Source organism: Anticarsia gemmatalis, chromosome 17, assembly GCF_050436995.1.
Source record: "Anticarsia gemmatalis isolate Benzon Research Colony breed Stoneville strain chromosome 17, ilAntGemm2 primary, whole genome shotgun sequence".
NCBI lineage: Eukaryota > Metazoa > Arthropoda > Insecta > Lepidoptera > Erebidae > Anticarsia > Anticarsia gemmatalis.
In genome coordinates, this window is record NC_134761.1 from 6707932 (window position 1) to 6725344 (window position 17413).

Sequence of the window (17413 nt, forward strand, 5' to 3'; positions counted from 1 at the left end):
TGCGTAAGTATTTTTCAAGGAAAACGACGTTGGAATGAGTTATGAGATTTGTAAATGAGCATGAACTTTACCAATCAGGTAATGTGTACGACATTGAACCACTGCAGCACTGCTATAAAACGCCATTTGGTTGTGGACGTTTAGGCGACTGAGTTTATCGTGAATTCAGTTATGAATTTATGATATTCAAGAAGAACAGGGGACAGACAGAGCCTGTCGATTTATTTCAAAATAAATATTATATGTTCAACCCTATTCTAGTACCTACATGCGTGTAGATTTCCTAGTACATCTGCATCTGGTACCAAATCTCCGAGAGGATAACTCTATCAGTTAAATAATTAGATTTTTAATAAATTGTAGGTGATGCCCTGGAAATCAAGATAAAAAAAAAGTGCTATAGAAAGATTAAAAAGATCTTAACCAAGTTTAAAAAAATTAATTACTCAAAAGGCCTTTTATCAAATAAAACATCCGATTGTTGATATCTGAAATAATTCCTAAAATCATAACCTCACTTCTTGTTTGATCTGTCAAAATAATGTGTGCTGTTTTACGATTTCAATAAAATTAAAAAATATTATTACTCAACTTTTATTCCCTAAAATTAAATATATACGTTGAATGGTGTTTCAAAATGATTTCAGCCACGCGTTTGTTTGTGGGAAATCTCCCAGACAATACTCAGGAAAAAGAACTGCAATCAGCCTTTTCAGTTTTTGGTGAAATAACCAACTTAGATTTAAAATCTAAGGCTGGGACCGACAATGAAAGTAAAAAATTTGCTTTCGTATCTTTATCTGCTTCAAATGCCGACATAGAGTCATGTAAGTTTCAGTCAGAATACTACATGAAAACACATGCAATCGTCTTATAAATAACCATTTCATGAATATTTCAGGTATAAAAAGATTCTCGAATGAAGATTTTAAAGGCAATAGACTATATGTTACTAGAGCACGAGAGAGTTTCTTGGAAAGATTGCAAAGAGAACGACAACAAGCTCAAGAGAAAGAAGCTGAAAAGGTAAAATATTGTTATTATTTATCTTACTTTTTTAGCTTTTATTTATTAAAAAACTTATTTTCATTATTTTTGTACAGCACAATCCTCACGACAAATTGCCCAAGAAAAATCCCACAATAAACTTGAGTGAAAAGCTGAATCCTAGAAAGAGAAAAATAGACAATGTTTCTCTTAATGATGTGCATCAAAAAGCAAAGAAGCATTTAAAAGAAGATAGAGCAGAAGTACAACCTCATCAGCCCAGGTTTTCTGCTGGTGATGCATACAGTAGCAAACCATTGGCAAGTGCAGAAGAACCAGACCAAAAGAAAAGTGAGGCAGAACGCAAAAGAATGGAATCTATGAAAAAGAAACGGCAGGAGTTTAAAGAAAAGCAAAATATTATTAAAACTGGTTTAACTGGAGTGGTAAGTCACTTTCTGTAAAATTGAACAGACACATGTTAGAAAAAAATGTATCTAATTTTAATCTGCTTAATTACTTACCGTTACATATTCTAAGTTAATCAAAACTAATTGATTACTTACAATAATAATTATATCTTGAAATAATAACTATTTCACTATGTTTCTAGGACAAAAAACAAAACAAAAAACTAATTTTCACTGATGATGATGATGCTCCATCAGAAGTCAAACAAAATGGTAAAAGTGTTACAAAGAAACAACATAAAAACACTTTATTTGATGAAGATGCAGAAGATAGTGACAATGAACTGAATTTTGAAGTTAAGAAGCAATTTGAAGGAAAGAAAGGACAGAAGGTAAACAAGGGAAATATTTATCTTTATTTATAATACTTTCTTATGTAGTTGTAGATTAAACTGTAAACATTGATATTAGGTTTTAGATTTACAAACGAGATACAAATCTGATAAACGTTTCACCTTAGATGAAAGGTTCATTGATGAAGATGAAGAGGAAGAAGGCCAAGACGAGGAAAAGTCAGGCGATGAAGAGGTTGAACTAGGTTCTGTTGATGAAAAGGCTAAGCAGCTAAATATTCTACAAGATGTACTCGGTGTCACACTTAAAACTAAAGTTGTAGACGCTGATAGTAAGAAGAGCAAGTGAGTAAAATTATTAAATAGAAATATTAGTTTAGGTAAATACACCTTAACATATAATACTTTATCTTAACAGTTTTTGGCAAAATTTGAAAAACAAACAAACTTTGTTTTATATTTCTGATTTATTATTTTATAAATGTGTTTCTCTCAAGATTTTTTCTAAAAGTGACCAAATTGTATCTTTTTTGCAGACCAAAACTGGGAATGCTGAGATTCGATCCTATGCAACCAGATCATGCGAAGTTCTTAGCTCCTCAAGAACCTAAACCAGAACCAGTTAAAAAAGGCAAAAAGAAAGCAAAGGAAAAACAGGAAGAAAATAATGACACTCCACCACAGCCAGAAGTGCCCAAGGTTGAAGTTTCTAAAGAGCAGTTCTACAAAGTCAGTGATACATTGAAAGAAGCTATAGCCCAGCCTAACACATTTAGTTTAAGGAGTTTGTTTGGAAACAACGAAAATGTTGATGAAGGTTTGTATTTTTATTTTGTTTGCAACTATCGTATTTATGGTAAACTTATGCAGTTAGCTATTATGATAATGTTGTTATAATACTATTTGTGGATGGCAGAATTATTTTTATTTAACAAGTAACTTACATTTTTAGGTCCTCAAGAGCAAGAAACGGATTACATCCCACTAAACACAACAAAAGAAAAGCGGAAAGTGAAAAATCCTCTGGACAAAACAGAAAAGAATCCCTTTAAATATGATTCATCAGATTCTGAAACTGAAGAGCCGGAGCCAAAAACAGTAAAATTAGACGTGCCGCCACCTCCTATTGAAACAAAAGCTGTCTGGAAAGAGAATTTGTTCTTCACTAAATCAGATCCTCGTCTTAAAGGTAATTTATTGTTTAATTGTGAAATCATTTTTACAACTTCCTATTTTTGTGCTGTTTTAGCAACAGTTTGTAGTTTGATTCCCGAGTTTTGTATGATTTACGTTACCAGGGTGTCCACATTCTGGAAAGTCAGGGAAAAGTCAGGGAAGCTTAAGGTGGTCAGGGAAAGTCAGTGAAATTGAGGGGAAAGGAGAGAAAGTCAGGGATAGTCAGGGAAAATTGAGATTTTTTCCCAGTGATTGTAAAATGAGGGATTTAATTTTATGCTCTGGTCCGACGCTTAATCCAGGCCATAGAAGCATTTTTTTTCAGATTGAGAGTAAACTATATTATGATATCATCACGCTACTAACAATAGGAGTAGAGTACCAGTGAAAAATGTTACAAAAACGGGGAAAAATTTGACCCATTCTCTCTTATGTGACGCAAGCGTAGTTGCGCGGGTCAGCTAGTTACGAATAAAGTCAAACTTTGTGGGAACATAACGAACTGATTTGAGTTTCGGTTATTGATATTTTATTCTTTAGCTTATCTTTGTTACTCTCGTAGACTTCGTTATTAATTACTTATTTTTCATAGCACGTTAGTAGCAATCAAACAGACTAAACATCAAATTAACTAATTATATTTTGGTAAACTGTTGACAGCATTACACCTAGATACAAATAGTATCTACTGATATAATCAGGAACATACGTAGCTGCAAAATTCTGCACGAACTCGATACTCCTTCCTAAAAAAAATATCTTACGTGGGTATCCATCAAGTCAAAGCCTAGTCTGAAGTCATACATTGTACTTCAACTTACATACGGTCCTCCTTCGTCCATAACTTTACTGATCAACTTCCTACTTATAGAGCAATTAATAAAATTAATAGATTTGTGTGCGAGCGCCCCGGAACATGTTGTTTCAGGACATTACAGCTCCCTCGGGACAGTGTTGAACGAACGCTGCCCTTTCTTCTCACGGTGTCGTGATGTTAGCCACCCTCGGCTAGTGGTGATAGGTTTATTATTTTGATTTCACTTTGACTGTTTTGCAAGAGTCAAGTTTGGTGTGTGTATTTGGGAAATTATTGTCGGTTTTGCAAGTTAGGTTAGGTGTTTGTATGTATTAGGGAATTTACTACATATCGCGAAAATCTAGGTAGAGAATTAATTTGGTAGAATAGGAACGGCTATTTAAAAACTGTAAAACTTAGACAAAGTTCAATGTTGAGAGAGGCAAGTTAAAATTACCCAAAAATTTTTAGTGGGCTTGGCTATATAAGAAAGAGTTCCTAAGTGATAAATACCGATCTCAATATATTTGCTATATAAAATAAAAGAAATTAAAATATTACCTGTATGCAGTTTTACTCAACTTATAAACTACTTTACAAATAAAACATACCTACTTGAATGATTAGGCCGTGTTCAAACCAAACTAACTGTAAGCCGCCGAATGTGAGCAGGCTTACTATGAGTCCCAGTGTACTTAAGAACATGTAATAACGTATTGTCGGTTATATGTAAACGAAAAACTGAATATGTATGGAAATAAAAGGAGTTACAGTCAGTTTGGTTTGAACATGGCCTAAATTTGGTCAGGGAAATTTAAAAAAATGGTCAGGGAAAGTCAGGGAAAAGTCAGGGAATTATTTTGAACATTAGCTGTGGACACCCTGGTTACACCATGTTACGACCAGTGCTTTTAATTTGTATTATGTCCATACATATGGTTGGTTTTATAGCTACGCTGTTAGACGCGCCGTTGAGCAGCGCACGGTCCGCTGTAAAACGAGATTAGCACCGCGCGTTTCGGTGCGCTGCTCAAGCGCGTGGCTATACCATGGCTCATATCGCTTATTTATCTTATTATTTATTTGTACACTCTTTCTTAACTCACTTTCCTTCCTCTTTTAAACACCTTCGTAATAATCTCTGCATCACCCTAAGGTTGACTGGCAGAAAATGCCCCTGGCATTAAGTCCGCCTTTATACAAATTTGTATATTAAGTTTAAATAAATAAATAAATAAAATATAAAACTCAACTACTATCCCCATACAAATCTTCACGCGCGCGCGCTTCAGCCGCGTTGTCGAGACGCGTGGCTATAAAACCGGCCTAATCATGTACCTACTCTTAACACAGATTTTTGTTTTCATTTCAGATGGTTTATTGTTCTTCAGTAAAGCTCCTGAGAATGAAGTACAAAAAGAAAGGAGGGAATTAAAGTCATTGGTGAAGAAACGAATCTACAACAATGACAGAAAGAATCAAATGTTCAAGAAGAAAATAGGTGGTAGAAAGAAGTCTATGAAAAAACCATACAAAAATAAAAATTAAGCTTTTGTAAAATGTCTTTTGTAGTTAAATATAAATATGCAACTGAAATGTACCTATTGGTTTTATTTTGTTTCTATTATTTTTTTATGTCACAACTAGACACGGGGCGATTCGGGTCTGTTTCCTACCTGTGATTTATGGATCAGCGGCGTCCACGACGGAAGTCCTACTAGTCCTTTAGGACATAGGACATAGCATTTTGTTATGGGTTGAAATGGAACAGCGTATCACAATAAATAAGAGCAAGCATTGCAAAATATTCTTTGTCAAACTGTATGGCTATCAAATTTGTTCTTGCTCTCAGATGAATTATGCGTATTAAATTGTTGTTAACAGACTGTAAGAATTAATCAACTGTATGAAGAAAATATTTTAAGAATAGAGTATGTATATTTTTTACCTTTTCAAAATTGCTAACAGTAAGTGAAAGTTTATTTGTTTGTTTAAACTTGCCAATCTCAGGAATTACTCATCAAAACTGTTTTTTTATTGTGTTGAACAGTTTATTGAGGATATTATATAGCCAATAATGCTATACAAAAGGCACTTTGATTAATAAGGCATTGTAAACATTTTAAGAATATGGAAAACAAATAGAGCAAAGAAAATAAAAGGTAGAATATTCATCTAAAACAATTTATTTAAAATGTGAACCACATTTTTAAAATACTATCGCTTCTTCCAAGTCGGCTTCTTTCTGGCTCCTGGTTGACCAGGCTTCTTGCGTTCACGACGTCTATGATCTCTGGTTAGCAAACCTGCAACTTGCATCTGCTTAAGCATTTCAGCATCGACAAAACTACGGAGACTCCATGCAATACCCCAGCGTATAGCTCCAGACTGGCCGGAAGGACCTCCTCCTTCAATATTACATTCAACATCTACCTTATTTTGCATACCAGTAAATATGAGAGGGAACAAAACTTGCTCCCTTGATTGAACATCATCAAAGTATGTCAAATCTTTGCCATTTATTGTAATTTTTCCTGTGCCTGGAGATCTAATAGTGACATCACCTCTAGCTTTCTTTCTTAAGCATTCATAAGTTGTTACAAAGGCACGCCCATCATCATCATAGCTTGGTTTAGGGATTTCCAAGGCAAATCTTTGGGAGCCAAGAGGTTTTCTGAACTTCTCTATAAACTCTTTAAATCTGTAAGCATAAGGTAATGAAGCCAGTCTTTCCATAACTAATTTGAAGTTATCATACTCTAAATCAGTTATGCTCTCAACCAATATTTGCTCCAATTGATCTTTTGTCACCCATACACTGGAACTTAAATTCAAACTGCTATTAGGATCTGGTGTAGCTTTTTTTCTTATTACTTTATCTTCAAAAACATAAGCTTGTTGGATATTTTCTGCTGCATCGTACATGACTTTAAAGAAATTTGGTTTTCCTGTATAGAACAAGTAATGATGGGGACGTCCTGCTTCATCAAACTCAGCAGCTTTTCTTGCAGGGAAAATTTCTTCTGGAGGTTTCATGAGTGGTCTTGCAGCAGGGTCGTAAATTCCGCTGGGGAACAAATATTCGATAGCTCGATCGACATCTTTCTGTGTAAATGTCTCGGGATCCTCACCCATCATGTTTGCTAAGTGCCGTTTACCAATGGCATATTCAAACTGCTGGGTCTTCATAAATTCATCATGAGCTTGAGCCCTTTCTAAATAGGCTTTCATAGCTTTGCTGACCTTCTTCTTCCGACTTAACGTCTCCCAGTCAGTTAAGTTATTGAGGACATTGTCGGATCCTGCAGCAACAGGGCTTTTGGTACTGTAGTTATACAAATTGCAAACAATAGGCTGTCTCAATTTGATATTATTTACACAGAAAGATTTCGCTGGTGGTACCAGTTGCCTTATAATTGTAAGAGACATTTTAAAATTGTTATAGTACATTACATTATACTTTAAATAACCATTCTTTCTCGTTTATTCAATCTTCATTATAACCTCAAAACTAAACATTCAGTCAGTCAATTATTTATATATGTCAAAAGTTCATGAGACCCATAGTCCATAGATGATAAATTCTTTCTTATTTATTTTTGATTTGGCAAGCATTTTAGACTAAAGCTACGTCTATACTAGCTCAACAGTACTCAACACTCATTTATGCGCTGCCGTTCAATGAGCCTATGTGAACACAGTTAAAATCGTTGCATTGCCCAATAAGCTCTATGGTTTGGAAAAAATATTTGTAATAATTTAATAGTAGCAACACATATTGTGCGGCGTCGCGCTCGCGGTTGCCTTTGGTTTAAATTTGTAAACAAAATGGACCGTTAAAAAGTTGAATGGGAATAATTTGTTTTTCGTGAATAACTGTGTGCCGTGACTTTGAAAAGTGTGTTGTGTGTGATATTCAGGTTAATGAAACCGAACTAATTGTATAGCATAATAAAGCAAAATGACTGACAGTGAAAGTGAGATTTCCAATCCTAACGTTTTTACGTTTCAGAATGTGAACACTGTAAGTTGAATACACCCATTGAGAATTACCAAATAGATACAGCATGCGTATTATCACTATATAAATGAAATCATAAGAATGATCAAGTACTTAAAAAAATATTGTTATTGTTTTTCAGACCGTGAGCGCGAGAGGTCCAAACACAAACATAACCAACTTTAGTTTTCGTAATCAGATGACCTCTACAATGTGCATGCCTCGGAATTTCGAGCGGCAACGGTATGCCGAATCTGTGTCAGACCAAAGGAGCATATATTACAGAAGAGAGACTTCGCCAATGTCGATACAGAGCGCTTGTGACATAAGACCGCGAAACTTTCAACATCACTTCAATGGAATGGGCTCGCAGAAATCGGTGTACAATGGAAGAAGTGGTTCCCCTATGTCCATGAGAAGTATTGGTAAGATAAGATATATCTGATAATAGTTCACTTATGTAAATTTTAAGTAACAAGCAATGATCTCCAGTAGTCTCCACTGGCCTGTGTATAATTAATTGTATTCCTTAAATTTCAGATTCTAGTGCAAGTGTGAGTGCAGCAGACATTGCATTTGCTTTCAAAAATGTAAAGTTCAACAAATATGATCTGAAAGTAATTAAAGACGCATACCACAAACTGATGAAGCAGCGTGTCAGGAAGAGAATTGAAAAGAGAAGAAACATGAGATTGTTCTTGAAAGGTAGCAGGAGGAGATCAGGAGATGACTCAGGGGAACAAGGCAGTGATTCCTCTATAAGCAGTGATGACTGTAGGTCGGTCAAGACCTCTTACAAAGAAAATATGTCCTGCAGTAATTCAGCAAGAATGGATTTCACTGACTTTAGAAAAACAGTCAGAGACAGTGACATGTTAAAGGATTGCTCAGACAATTTTAAACAAAGTACATTTAAAAACATGTTTTCAATTAACACTAGTAATCACCATAGAAGTCAGAATTTGAATAGTACTTCCATTCCAAAGCACAATAATCCAATACTTACTCAGCAAGAAAGATTTAAAAATGGATTTCTTTTACCATCCCAAAGATTTAACAGATCAGTTGCTTCAACTGTTATACCAGAAAGTTCAGAAAATCATCATAAAAATACTGAAAACTGTAGACAGAATGGTAAAATAAAAAATGCATCAAATGAAAAACCAGTGAATAACCTGGAAAGTGGTAGTGATGAAGAAATATTTTCTGAAGTGACTGTTAGAGAGAAAAGTATAGAATCTCAGCGTAAAAGGAGTTTAGAAAGTGATGATGACTCAAGTCTTCCAAATAAAAAGAGAAGTAAACTATCTTCACCTGTAAAATCTCCTATCAAAAAGGTTCCATCAAAGGCAAAGAACAATAAAGTTGTTAACAATAATAATGAAAATACAAATAATTTTGAATTTGCTATGCCTACATTACCAGTAAGGAAATCAAAACCAAAAGTACAAGAAAAAGTAATAGCCAAATCAAAACAACCTTTAACAGGTTTTGTGGAACCTACACCTCCAAAAGTTGCAACTATTGCAGAACCTGTTAAACCTGCAATAGTTCAAGAAAAACCTAAAGATGATGTTGCACCAATAGAACAAGCTGAATCTACACTACCCAGTGACGTTTCTATGCGCCCAAGCTTTATCAAGAGAAAACTATTTACCCAGAAGCTTGATGTTGCAGAAAAAGCTAACCTGAGCAGTGATGGAGTTAATAGCCCTCAGAATGTGTACAAAGCATTGCAGAAGGAGAAGAATAAAGCTAGAAAACTAGTGACATCTCAATCATGTTTAAATAGAGAAGTACAAGAGGATAATAATCTATTAGATTTGATTCACAAGATAGTACCACCTGACCGTATCAATATCACTAACCAGACAACTATGAACCAAACTAAAACTGATGGAAATAATTCAAATAAGAAAGATGATGATGACAGGTGGGATGTAACGTCAGTGATATCAATGTGTAATGAACATGATGTTAGTGACACTTTCACTGATGAAGAAATATTCCAAAATGATACTAAAAAAGATACCACTAAGAAAAATAATGTTAACAACAATTGTGATTTGAAAGCTAAAACTACTAAAACTGTTGAGAAAAGCCAAAATCAACCTCGAGAATGTAGAATACTTGTAGAAAAATTACAACACAATCAAGTTGCCAAATTACAAACACCAATAGTTGATCAAAGCACAAATTCAACAAATTTAAGTATGTATAAACAAGGTTGAAATATTATTTCTCTAAGTATAGTTTTATGATAACATTCTAATATATATTTTGTGCATTACAGATACAACAAAGAGTGCAGCAAAAATTTCCGCCAAGACATTTTGGGATACTGATTTCGAGAGTGATGCAGAATGTCAAGTTCCCAAAGTTAAAAAATATGCTATCCCAGAGAAGCAGGCAGAAGGTACCTTTTGAAAATATTTGTCATTTGCATTAACTTATTCTGAAATCTATAAAGTAATTCAGTTTTTGATGATATTTTTTTTATTTTCAGAGAATAATGAAGATGAATCTACAAAACAAGTTTTTAAGCCTCCTTTTGCAGTCCCACACAGTCCCGTATCAAAGCAAAAAGCGCAAGGTCTGGGAACCTCTAGGTGGCTGAACAAAACTAAAAACGATACAATTCTGAACAACACTACAGACAGTACGAGAAAATTAAACATTAGTTCCCTCAGTGTTCGATCGCATCGTACATCGAAGAAAAAAAAATGCTGTGAAACCTCCTTCCAAGAAATAAAATCAAAGTCAGGAAATACGAATAAAAATCCAACAAAATCTACTCCACCTTCCACAGAGCCTATTAAAAATCCAGAAGCAAAAACTCAAAAGAATGATCAAAATAAAAATGTCGCAAAAAGTAAAGCGAAACCTGAATCTCTTAACAAAACTAGTACAAATACGAACACGAAAGCAGAAGTTCAAAATAAAGTTACATCGAAAACGACAAAACCTAAAGCTAATAAACAGAATACTAGTAAATCGAGATCATCGTCGAGTACACGCAAAAGTCCTGAACAAACAAAACCTAAACAAGATAGGCAAATTAGGAGTCCAAAAAATAAAATTACATCTCAATCTCCCAATGGTCGCCCAATAAGGTCTTGTCGTACTCCCAGTAAAAACAGCTCCATAGAAAATTCTAGATCATCACGGCAATTTGATATCAGCCCACTCAACATGATGCCAAACCGGGCGACGAAGAGAAAAAATTACTTAAATGAAACCTCTATTGAAGATCTTTCACTAACTGCCGATGTAAACCCTAAACATTCTACAAAGAAAACCAAAACTAACGAACTACCTAAAAAATCCGGGCAAAGCAATGTAGCAACAGAAGTAAAGAATAATAAAAATAAAACATCTGCAAAGGTAACTAACAAACCAAATACGAAAAATGCCAATAAATCATTAACTCCTACTCTAACACGCAAAAGTCCCAAACAATCGAAGGCAAAGGTAGCAAAGCAAATAAGAAGTCCAAAAGATAAATTAAAATATCAATCGCCAAGAATTGACCGCCCTATAAGATCATGTCGAACTCCTAGCCAAAATAGATCAATAGATAACTACAAATCAACTATTAAAAAACGATGACGGCCGAGGTATTTTACTTGTAGATATCAAGTGTTATAAAATGCATTTAAGGTTGAAGTTCGTAAAACTGTATGATCCTTTCTATGGTTTTATTCAAGCCAATGTATTGTCTATCTATTAATTTTCAGATGTATATTTTAGAATTGCTTCTGCATCTTGTTTTTATCTGTTCTTTGGTCAGCATCATACGGGTAATGTAGCTGCCATATTAATTTATTATTGACTTGTTTTAACTGAAAACGACAAATATTTTTTTGTGTACATTTTATTGGAGACTTCTGTTAAAGTTAAAGCCAGCGACACAGTCCGCAACCAAAGCATCCAGCCCTAATATTTTACTTTTACGTAATAACAATATTACAATAACAGAGGTTTTAAATATTTATATAACTTATGCCTGGTACTTGAGTTGGTGTTTGACTGTATTGAACCCCAATCTATAACAGCTTGATGAGTTAATCAACTTTTAATCATGGTAGTATTCTAATAATAGAAATTGTTATTATAAAAAAATATTTCGTTTAATTCTGTGAATTTTGTGAGTATAATATTATGTAGATAGTATTGTAATGAAATGATAATGAATGGTTTGTTTAAAATGATTTATTGTAAGATTGAAATAAAGGTTCATTATTAAAACATTGTTGTTTTACTTATAAAGTCTGATAGAACAGAATGAGAAGACAGTTTTATTTACGTGGAAGCTTTTATTTAATATTTTGGTCACAATAAAGGAAACAATTGTATTTAAGCACATGTAATTCTGAACTGTAGTGATATGTATGCCGTTAATTAATAAAAATATTAAACTTTTTATTGGAAATGTATTCAAAAACTGGTGTAAAATAATATAAACACAAGTATTAATAAAGTTATTATTTTATTCGATAAGACATTCACAATCTGAAAACCAGAGGCAATTAATATCTGCTGTTAAGGCAATTTATGAATGCTAAAGTAAATAAATTAATTATCTATTTATCTTAACCAGCGAATAACATCTTTTTTTCCGCCAACAAGTCGTTAGTTTTTTCGACGCGTCTAAGGATGTATAATCTACTAAATAAAAATATTTTGAATATTATGTATTAGTTATACTTCCTAAAGTTAGTTATAATAGTGCAAATATTCAAGTTCAAGTCTTGTATTTTGATTAACCTAAATAATTGTGGTCATGTAAATATCACACTACATGAAACCAATCAATGATATAATTTTACCAACATACATGACAAATACAACACTGCAATTTCGTTAGCTGCTTTCAGATCTGATTCTTATTCACATGTTAATCAATTGTACACAAAATGTTATAATTTCGAACAGAAGTTAATAATTTCACTTAACTGCATCATTATTATAACAGAATTAAACAATTAACAGTAAATCTCTTCCAATAATTTAACAACCTATTAAATGCACATTTTATACAGGCACCAGTGGCCCAAAAATGATGTCAGACAGCTTTTCCTTACATACTGCAGTCAATCTTCACCACACAACTTTCAGATTACACAAGAAATGGGGTTACTCCCTCGGAAGAGCATACAGAATTAGAAATAAAATCTGTCAAGAAACTACGCTCCAGTGTAAAGGAATGCACTTAGATATGACACAGCCACGTGAATGTGTATAAAAATGTATTACAGAGCATGCACATGTCAAAATATAATCCACAATCTGATAAAGCTGTAAGATAGGACACAAGTAAATTCACACAGTATTATATTTCATAACGCGTTCAATAGCACAACACAGTTCAACACACACACGGAAAAGTGTTGACAAATATTATCTATACAACTAATCTTGAGAATTAACTACAACTTGCAGCAACAATGTACAAGCCTAGTGAATATATACTGTAACATTTATTTATTACACATTTTATATGTTTATAGTAGGTATTTCATAACACTAGCTACATGTTAAGCCATTTTAGGGCCACTGTTTCTGAATATTAACCTACATGATTCAATTACGACTCATTGGCTGTGAAATACTAAGCACTCGATACTGTCGATGATTGTTAAGCGATAATTTCGATTTGATATATGTAATATACAAAGAGCACTATGATACGCGTAGATACATTGATGTTTCAATATTCATCTTCTTCAGGTGGGTGAGGGTTGTCACCGTCTATTTCCTCTGGAGGCGCGAATCCATCCTGCAAATGGCAATATTCAATGTTACTTTAAGGAAAACATAATATCTGTTACTGTTATAAATATAGCTCAATTAAAGTCACATCCTATTAACTGATAATATAACAATATATACCTCAATGCTAGTATCAGTTCACATTTCAAATGATCACGGTATTTAATGACCGAAACATTATAAAACTTGTTGTAAACATTATGCAATCTCTTCCTACTTGCTATTTTAAAAATTGTTGCGAATTTAAAGACATTTTGATCTGTGAATTGATTAGATCAATCTTTGAAAATGGCACTTGATGAGATGCCCTTGAAATAATGTTATTATACTAGTAATCCGTTATATACCTTTCGTTTTAAAATTGATATAGCTTCATAAAGAGGTAAAACCATTGCTTTAGTGTAATAACTCAAGGAAAATAAGAACACAATTAGAACATGTTGTCATTAGGAAAACATCAGAAATAGACTGGTATTTAAATGACTTTAATGTTTGATAGGTAGTTAATTTGATTTATAACTCAACATTTGCCTTGATGTTTGTGTTTCATGTCAATAATTCATATAAAAATATACTTAAGGTAAAGATGTGGGTATAAAATTAAATTGTCCATACCTCAGTTGCATATAAAATATCCAAAATTTTCGGAACAATTGGAGCATTTGGTTGTTCTTCCATCTCTTGACAGATCACCTCTATATCCCGGAGCTTGCCAAAATAGAAGTCCCTTTCTTTCTCCAAGCCATCAACTGTGGCCTTCAATTCATTTATCTGAGAAAATCATACATGTTTATAATATTTCATAATTCAAACGAATTTGAAGGATTAGCATAAAATTTCATTATAGTCAATATAAATACCTGGTGATTAAGCTCATCAATGACTTTAGAATCCCCCTTAGCACTTTGATTTATTCTTGATAGATTGACTGGGGGAGACCTTACTGTGCTGTTAGCTTTTCCAACTGAAAATTATGAAAAATGTGGTTAAAATGTGAAAGTAGACAAACAACACAAATATCTATAAAGGCTTTGTATATTTATAGCAGTTATTTAATCTGATTGTAAATTATGTACATGTAAACATATAACACAGACCAATAAACATAAGCCACATTAAAGTAATTGATCAGGATATAACAAGCAAAATCAAGATAATAATATAAGTTTACATAAATATAGATGATCTACTACATTGATAATAATTCAAGGAATATAAATTGAATAATAAACAAATAATATGACTGGGTGATGTGAGTCATTTGGCTGTATCAAAAACTGAACAGACTTATGATGAAAAAACAATGATAACATGCTGTGCAAATATGAGTAACTATGTTGTGCATTATATTACTGTGCAGGTGCGGTCGGACTATATGTATAATACTCAATATACACTATGTACATTAATACTTTAATATTACTGACGCAGATATATTCATTTTATAATATATAGGTGGGACAATTATATTGGCACAAATAATTATTTACTTATATAGTGCAATGGTTCCAATGTTTACATAAATAATCTTGTTATCATTTGAGCTCATTAATCTTTGCAACTCAAAAAGCAAAATTATTAACACAAATCAATAATCATAAGAAAACAAAATAGTACTGGTTTGGGGTCTAGCTGCGACTTTGGCGACGGGCGCCGTCGGTTTCTTGACGGCGGCGGGCGCGGCCCTCGGGGCGCTGGAGCCCCCGTGCCCCATGGGCAGACCCTCTCGCTGCGCCACCGCGTCATATTCCGTGCCTCCATAGTTGGCATCAAAGAATTTCTTGAACCATTGCAAAAACTCAAAGTTATCTTGGAAACGACCCTTCACCAGTCTGTCAATGGGTACTATCTACAAAAGAAAAAAGTGAAAAGGTAAAATAAAAAGAATCAACAAAGACTACAAAAGGTGCCGCTACCTGCAGTCTATATCTAAACATGTGTATATTGACCACACTTAGAAACATTGTGATTTGATGTTCTTGTTATGATACTGACAATTTGCAATGCTAACAAGTCACTAGTGATGTTTCTAAATGTGATGAGAAAATGGGGTGCAATATTTGATTCGGCGGATGCATACTGCCAGAATGGTGCAAAGGAGCTGGCCGCCGAGTAGCTGCTCTGGGCGGTGGTGGAGCTGCTCCACACAACGGTACTCCAGAGTCACAAGCCCCAGACCCGATTGTGAAGCCACCGCGCGCATCGAACGCGTCATATTCGCGCCCGTCATAATTTGCATCAAAAAACTTTTTAAACCACTGTAAAAACTCAAAATTGTCTTGAAATCTCCCCTTTATCAGCTTGTCCACTGGTATTACCTATAAATTACATAATATAATAGCAGCATAATAGTGAATTTGTCAACATACTCTGTGGATAAACAACTAGAAAGAACATAAGGGGCTGTATTCTATTCTATTACACTATTCAGTCTAAAGTTTGAGTTGTGACATAAATAGTGGTATTTTATTCAAGATGAGCATTTATAAATCATTAGTGTAGCACTACATGTGGTATGGACTATAAAGGGAATATGCATGTTATCCTTAAATAATAATTACATACAGTAGGCAAAGTAGCATAATTTCCTCCTAGTTTTCTAGATACCTTGTACTAGAAATAGCCTTCTAATAAGTTTTAGGACTAACATGTTTAAAGGCTGACTTGTTTCTAATCTTCAGCGTTTACTCATTCAAATAACAAAAAGGTTAATTATGTGATTCCTGGTTAATTAAATTACACAAGAAAACCGATTTTAATACATGCATAAACCCTGTACCTATGAGCTTTGTGTTACTACACAACTTACAATATTATTGGATGGTAATAAATAAACACACAATACATTTGAAAACATTTGGATGAGTTAGTTTAGTCTGTTAGTAACAAATAACAAAATATAACATTTACCTTGTCCACTCCCATCTTTTTGAATCCGGCTTGTAATATTTTGAAATTCTGTATGTACTCATGTTCAAGATTTGTTTTGAACTTGATTCTCTTCATAGGTACACTGCCAGGAAATAGCATGTCCATGAACTGACAATACGCGGCACCTGTACACAGTTCCTCGATCTTCGCAAAGTTCGACTGGAGGCAGTCGTTCACCCACGCCAACATATCGTGTCTTGACAAATTCTCAGAAGTCACGTTCGTTGAATACACGTTCACTGCCATCTTTGCTACTTTGATATCTGCGTCTACAATTTCCAACAACAGAGATATAAGACCGGCTTAAAACCGACAGCAATGCGACTCAGAAAAAAGAAAGCCGATCTAAAAATAGGTCGTGGTATATCCGTGACGATTTCCCGACAACTCGTTGATAGTATACCAAAACACACATTTGAGCACCTGTTAGTTGTGGTATACCCGACCTGACTAAAGTTTAATAATAAAAAATAACAGTAAACGTCGCCAACAACGGATGTGGTGATAATAATATGACAGAGGCCAGTCGAGACGACTCATCAAAAAAACTGTAGCGCCGCATGATGAAAGTTATCGGTACATCTATGTAATTTGAATTATTATTTTACACATAACGTACCTTTGATAAATAAAGTGTTGGAATTATATATTCTTCAATTTAACGCATAGGAACTAACAAGGTAATCTAACACGTTAAATTTTTGTCCAAAAACGCTCGCCGTGTTCTTTCCGTATTGTCATAGACAAAAATTTTGCATAGACACAACTCAAACATTTTTTAACCTTCTACTGCACTATGATTTATACTCTACTTATTGCACCATAGATTTGTTACTAAATTACCTAACAAACAACTAGGTACAACAATTTATAATAACGACCACTTAAATTTCTTAATTTTGCTTTGTTACTTTACCTATAGTAGATTTTTCATCGCAGAATTTGAGAGTAAGTCTCTAAGATATGTCTACTTTTAAAACATTTGCAA

At 33.8% G+C, this 17413-nt stretch overlaps 4 protein-coding genes across 5 annotated transcripts; 2 read left to right on the forward strand and 2 right to left on the reverse strand.

Moving 5' to 3' along the window:
* Positions 1-504: 504 nt before the first annotated feature.
* LOC142979999 (putative RNA-binding protein CG14230) lies at positions 505-5322 on the forward strand. Its single transcript, XM_076125253.1, has 8 exons — positions 505-827; positions 902-1026; positions 1104-1433; positions 1601-1789; positions 1869-2095; positions 2287-2567; positions 2703-2939; positions 5095-5322. Exons 1-8 carry the CDS (start codon positions 638-640, stop codon positions 5268-5270), a joined length of 1755 nt encoding a protein of 584 aa, XP_075981368.1. The 5' UTR covers positions 505-637; the 3' UTR covers positions 5271-5322.
* Positions 5323-5892: 570 nt separating this feature from the next.
* mRpS9 (mitochondrial ribosomal protein S9) lies at positions 5893-7275 on the reverse strand. The gene has a single exon (XM_076125254.1). It carries the CDS (start codon positions 7170-7172, stop codon positions 5940-5942), a length of 1233 nt encoding a protein of 410 aa, XP_075981369.1. The 5' UTR covers positions 7173-7275; the 3' UTR covers positions 5893-5939.
* Positions 7276-7403: 128 nt separating this feature from the next.
* LOC142979998 (uncharacterized) lies at positions 7404-11478 on the forward strand. The gene is made up of 5 exons (XM_076125252.1): positions 7404-7746; positions 7865-8147; positions 8263-9933; positions 10016-10138; positions 10229-11478. The coding sequence occupies exons 1-5, from the start codon at positions 7684-7686 to the stop codon at positions 11329-11331; spliced, it is 3243 nt and encodes a 1080-aa protein (XP_075981367.1). The 5' UTR covers positions 7404-7683; the 3' UTR covers positions 11332-11478.
* Positions 11479-12018: 540 nt separating this feature from the next.
* On the reverse strand, positions 12019-17204 carry Eb1 (microtubule-associated protein RP/EB family member 1). 2 transcript variants are annotated; one of them, XM_076125256.1, is made up of 6 exons: positions 17045-17204; positions 16405-16694; positions 15112-15343; positions 14355-14458; positions 14110-14265; positions 12019-13501 (listed from the first exon to the last, which is right to left on the reverse strand). In XM_076125256.1, exons 2-6 carry the CDS (start codon positions 16669-16671, stop codon positions 13433-13435), a joined length of 828 nt encoding a protein of 275 aa, XP_075981371.1. In that variant the 5' UTR covers positions 16672-16694; positions 17045-17204; the 3' UTR covers positions 12019-13432. The 2 variants fall into 2 exon arrangements, with proteins under 2 accessions (XP_075981371.1, XP_075981370.1); XM_076125255.1 differs by lacking the exon at positions 15112-15343 and adding an exon at positions 15575-15812.
* Between the last annotated feature and the right edge of the window lie 209 nt (positions 17205-17413).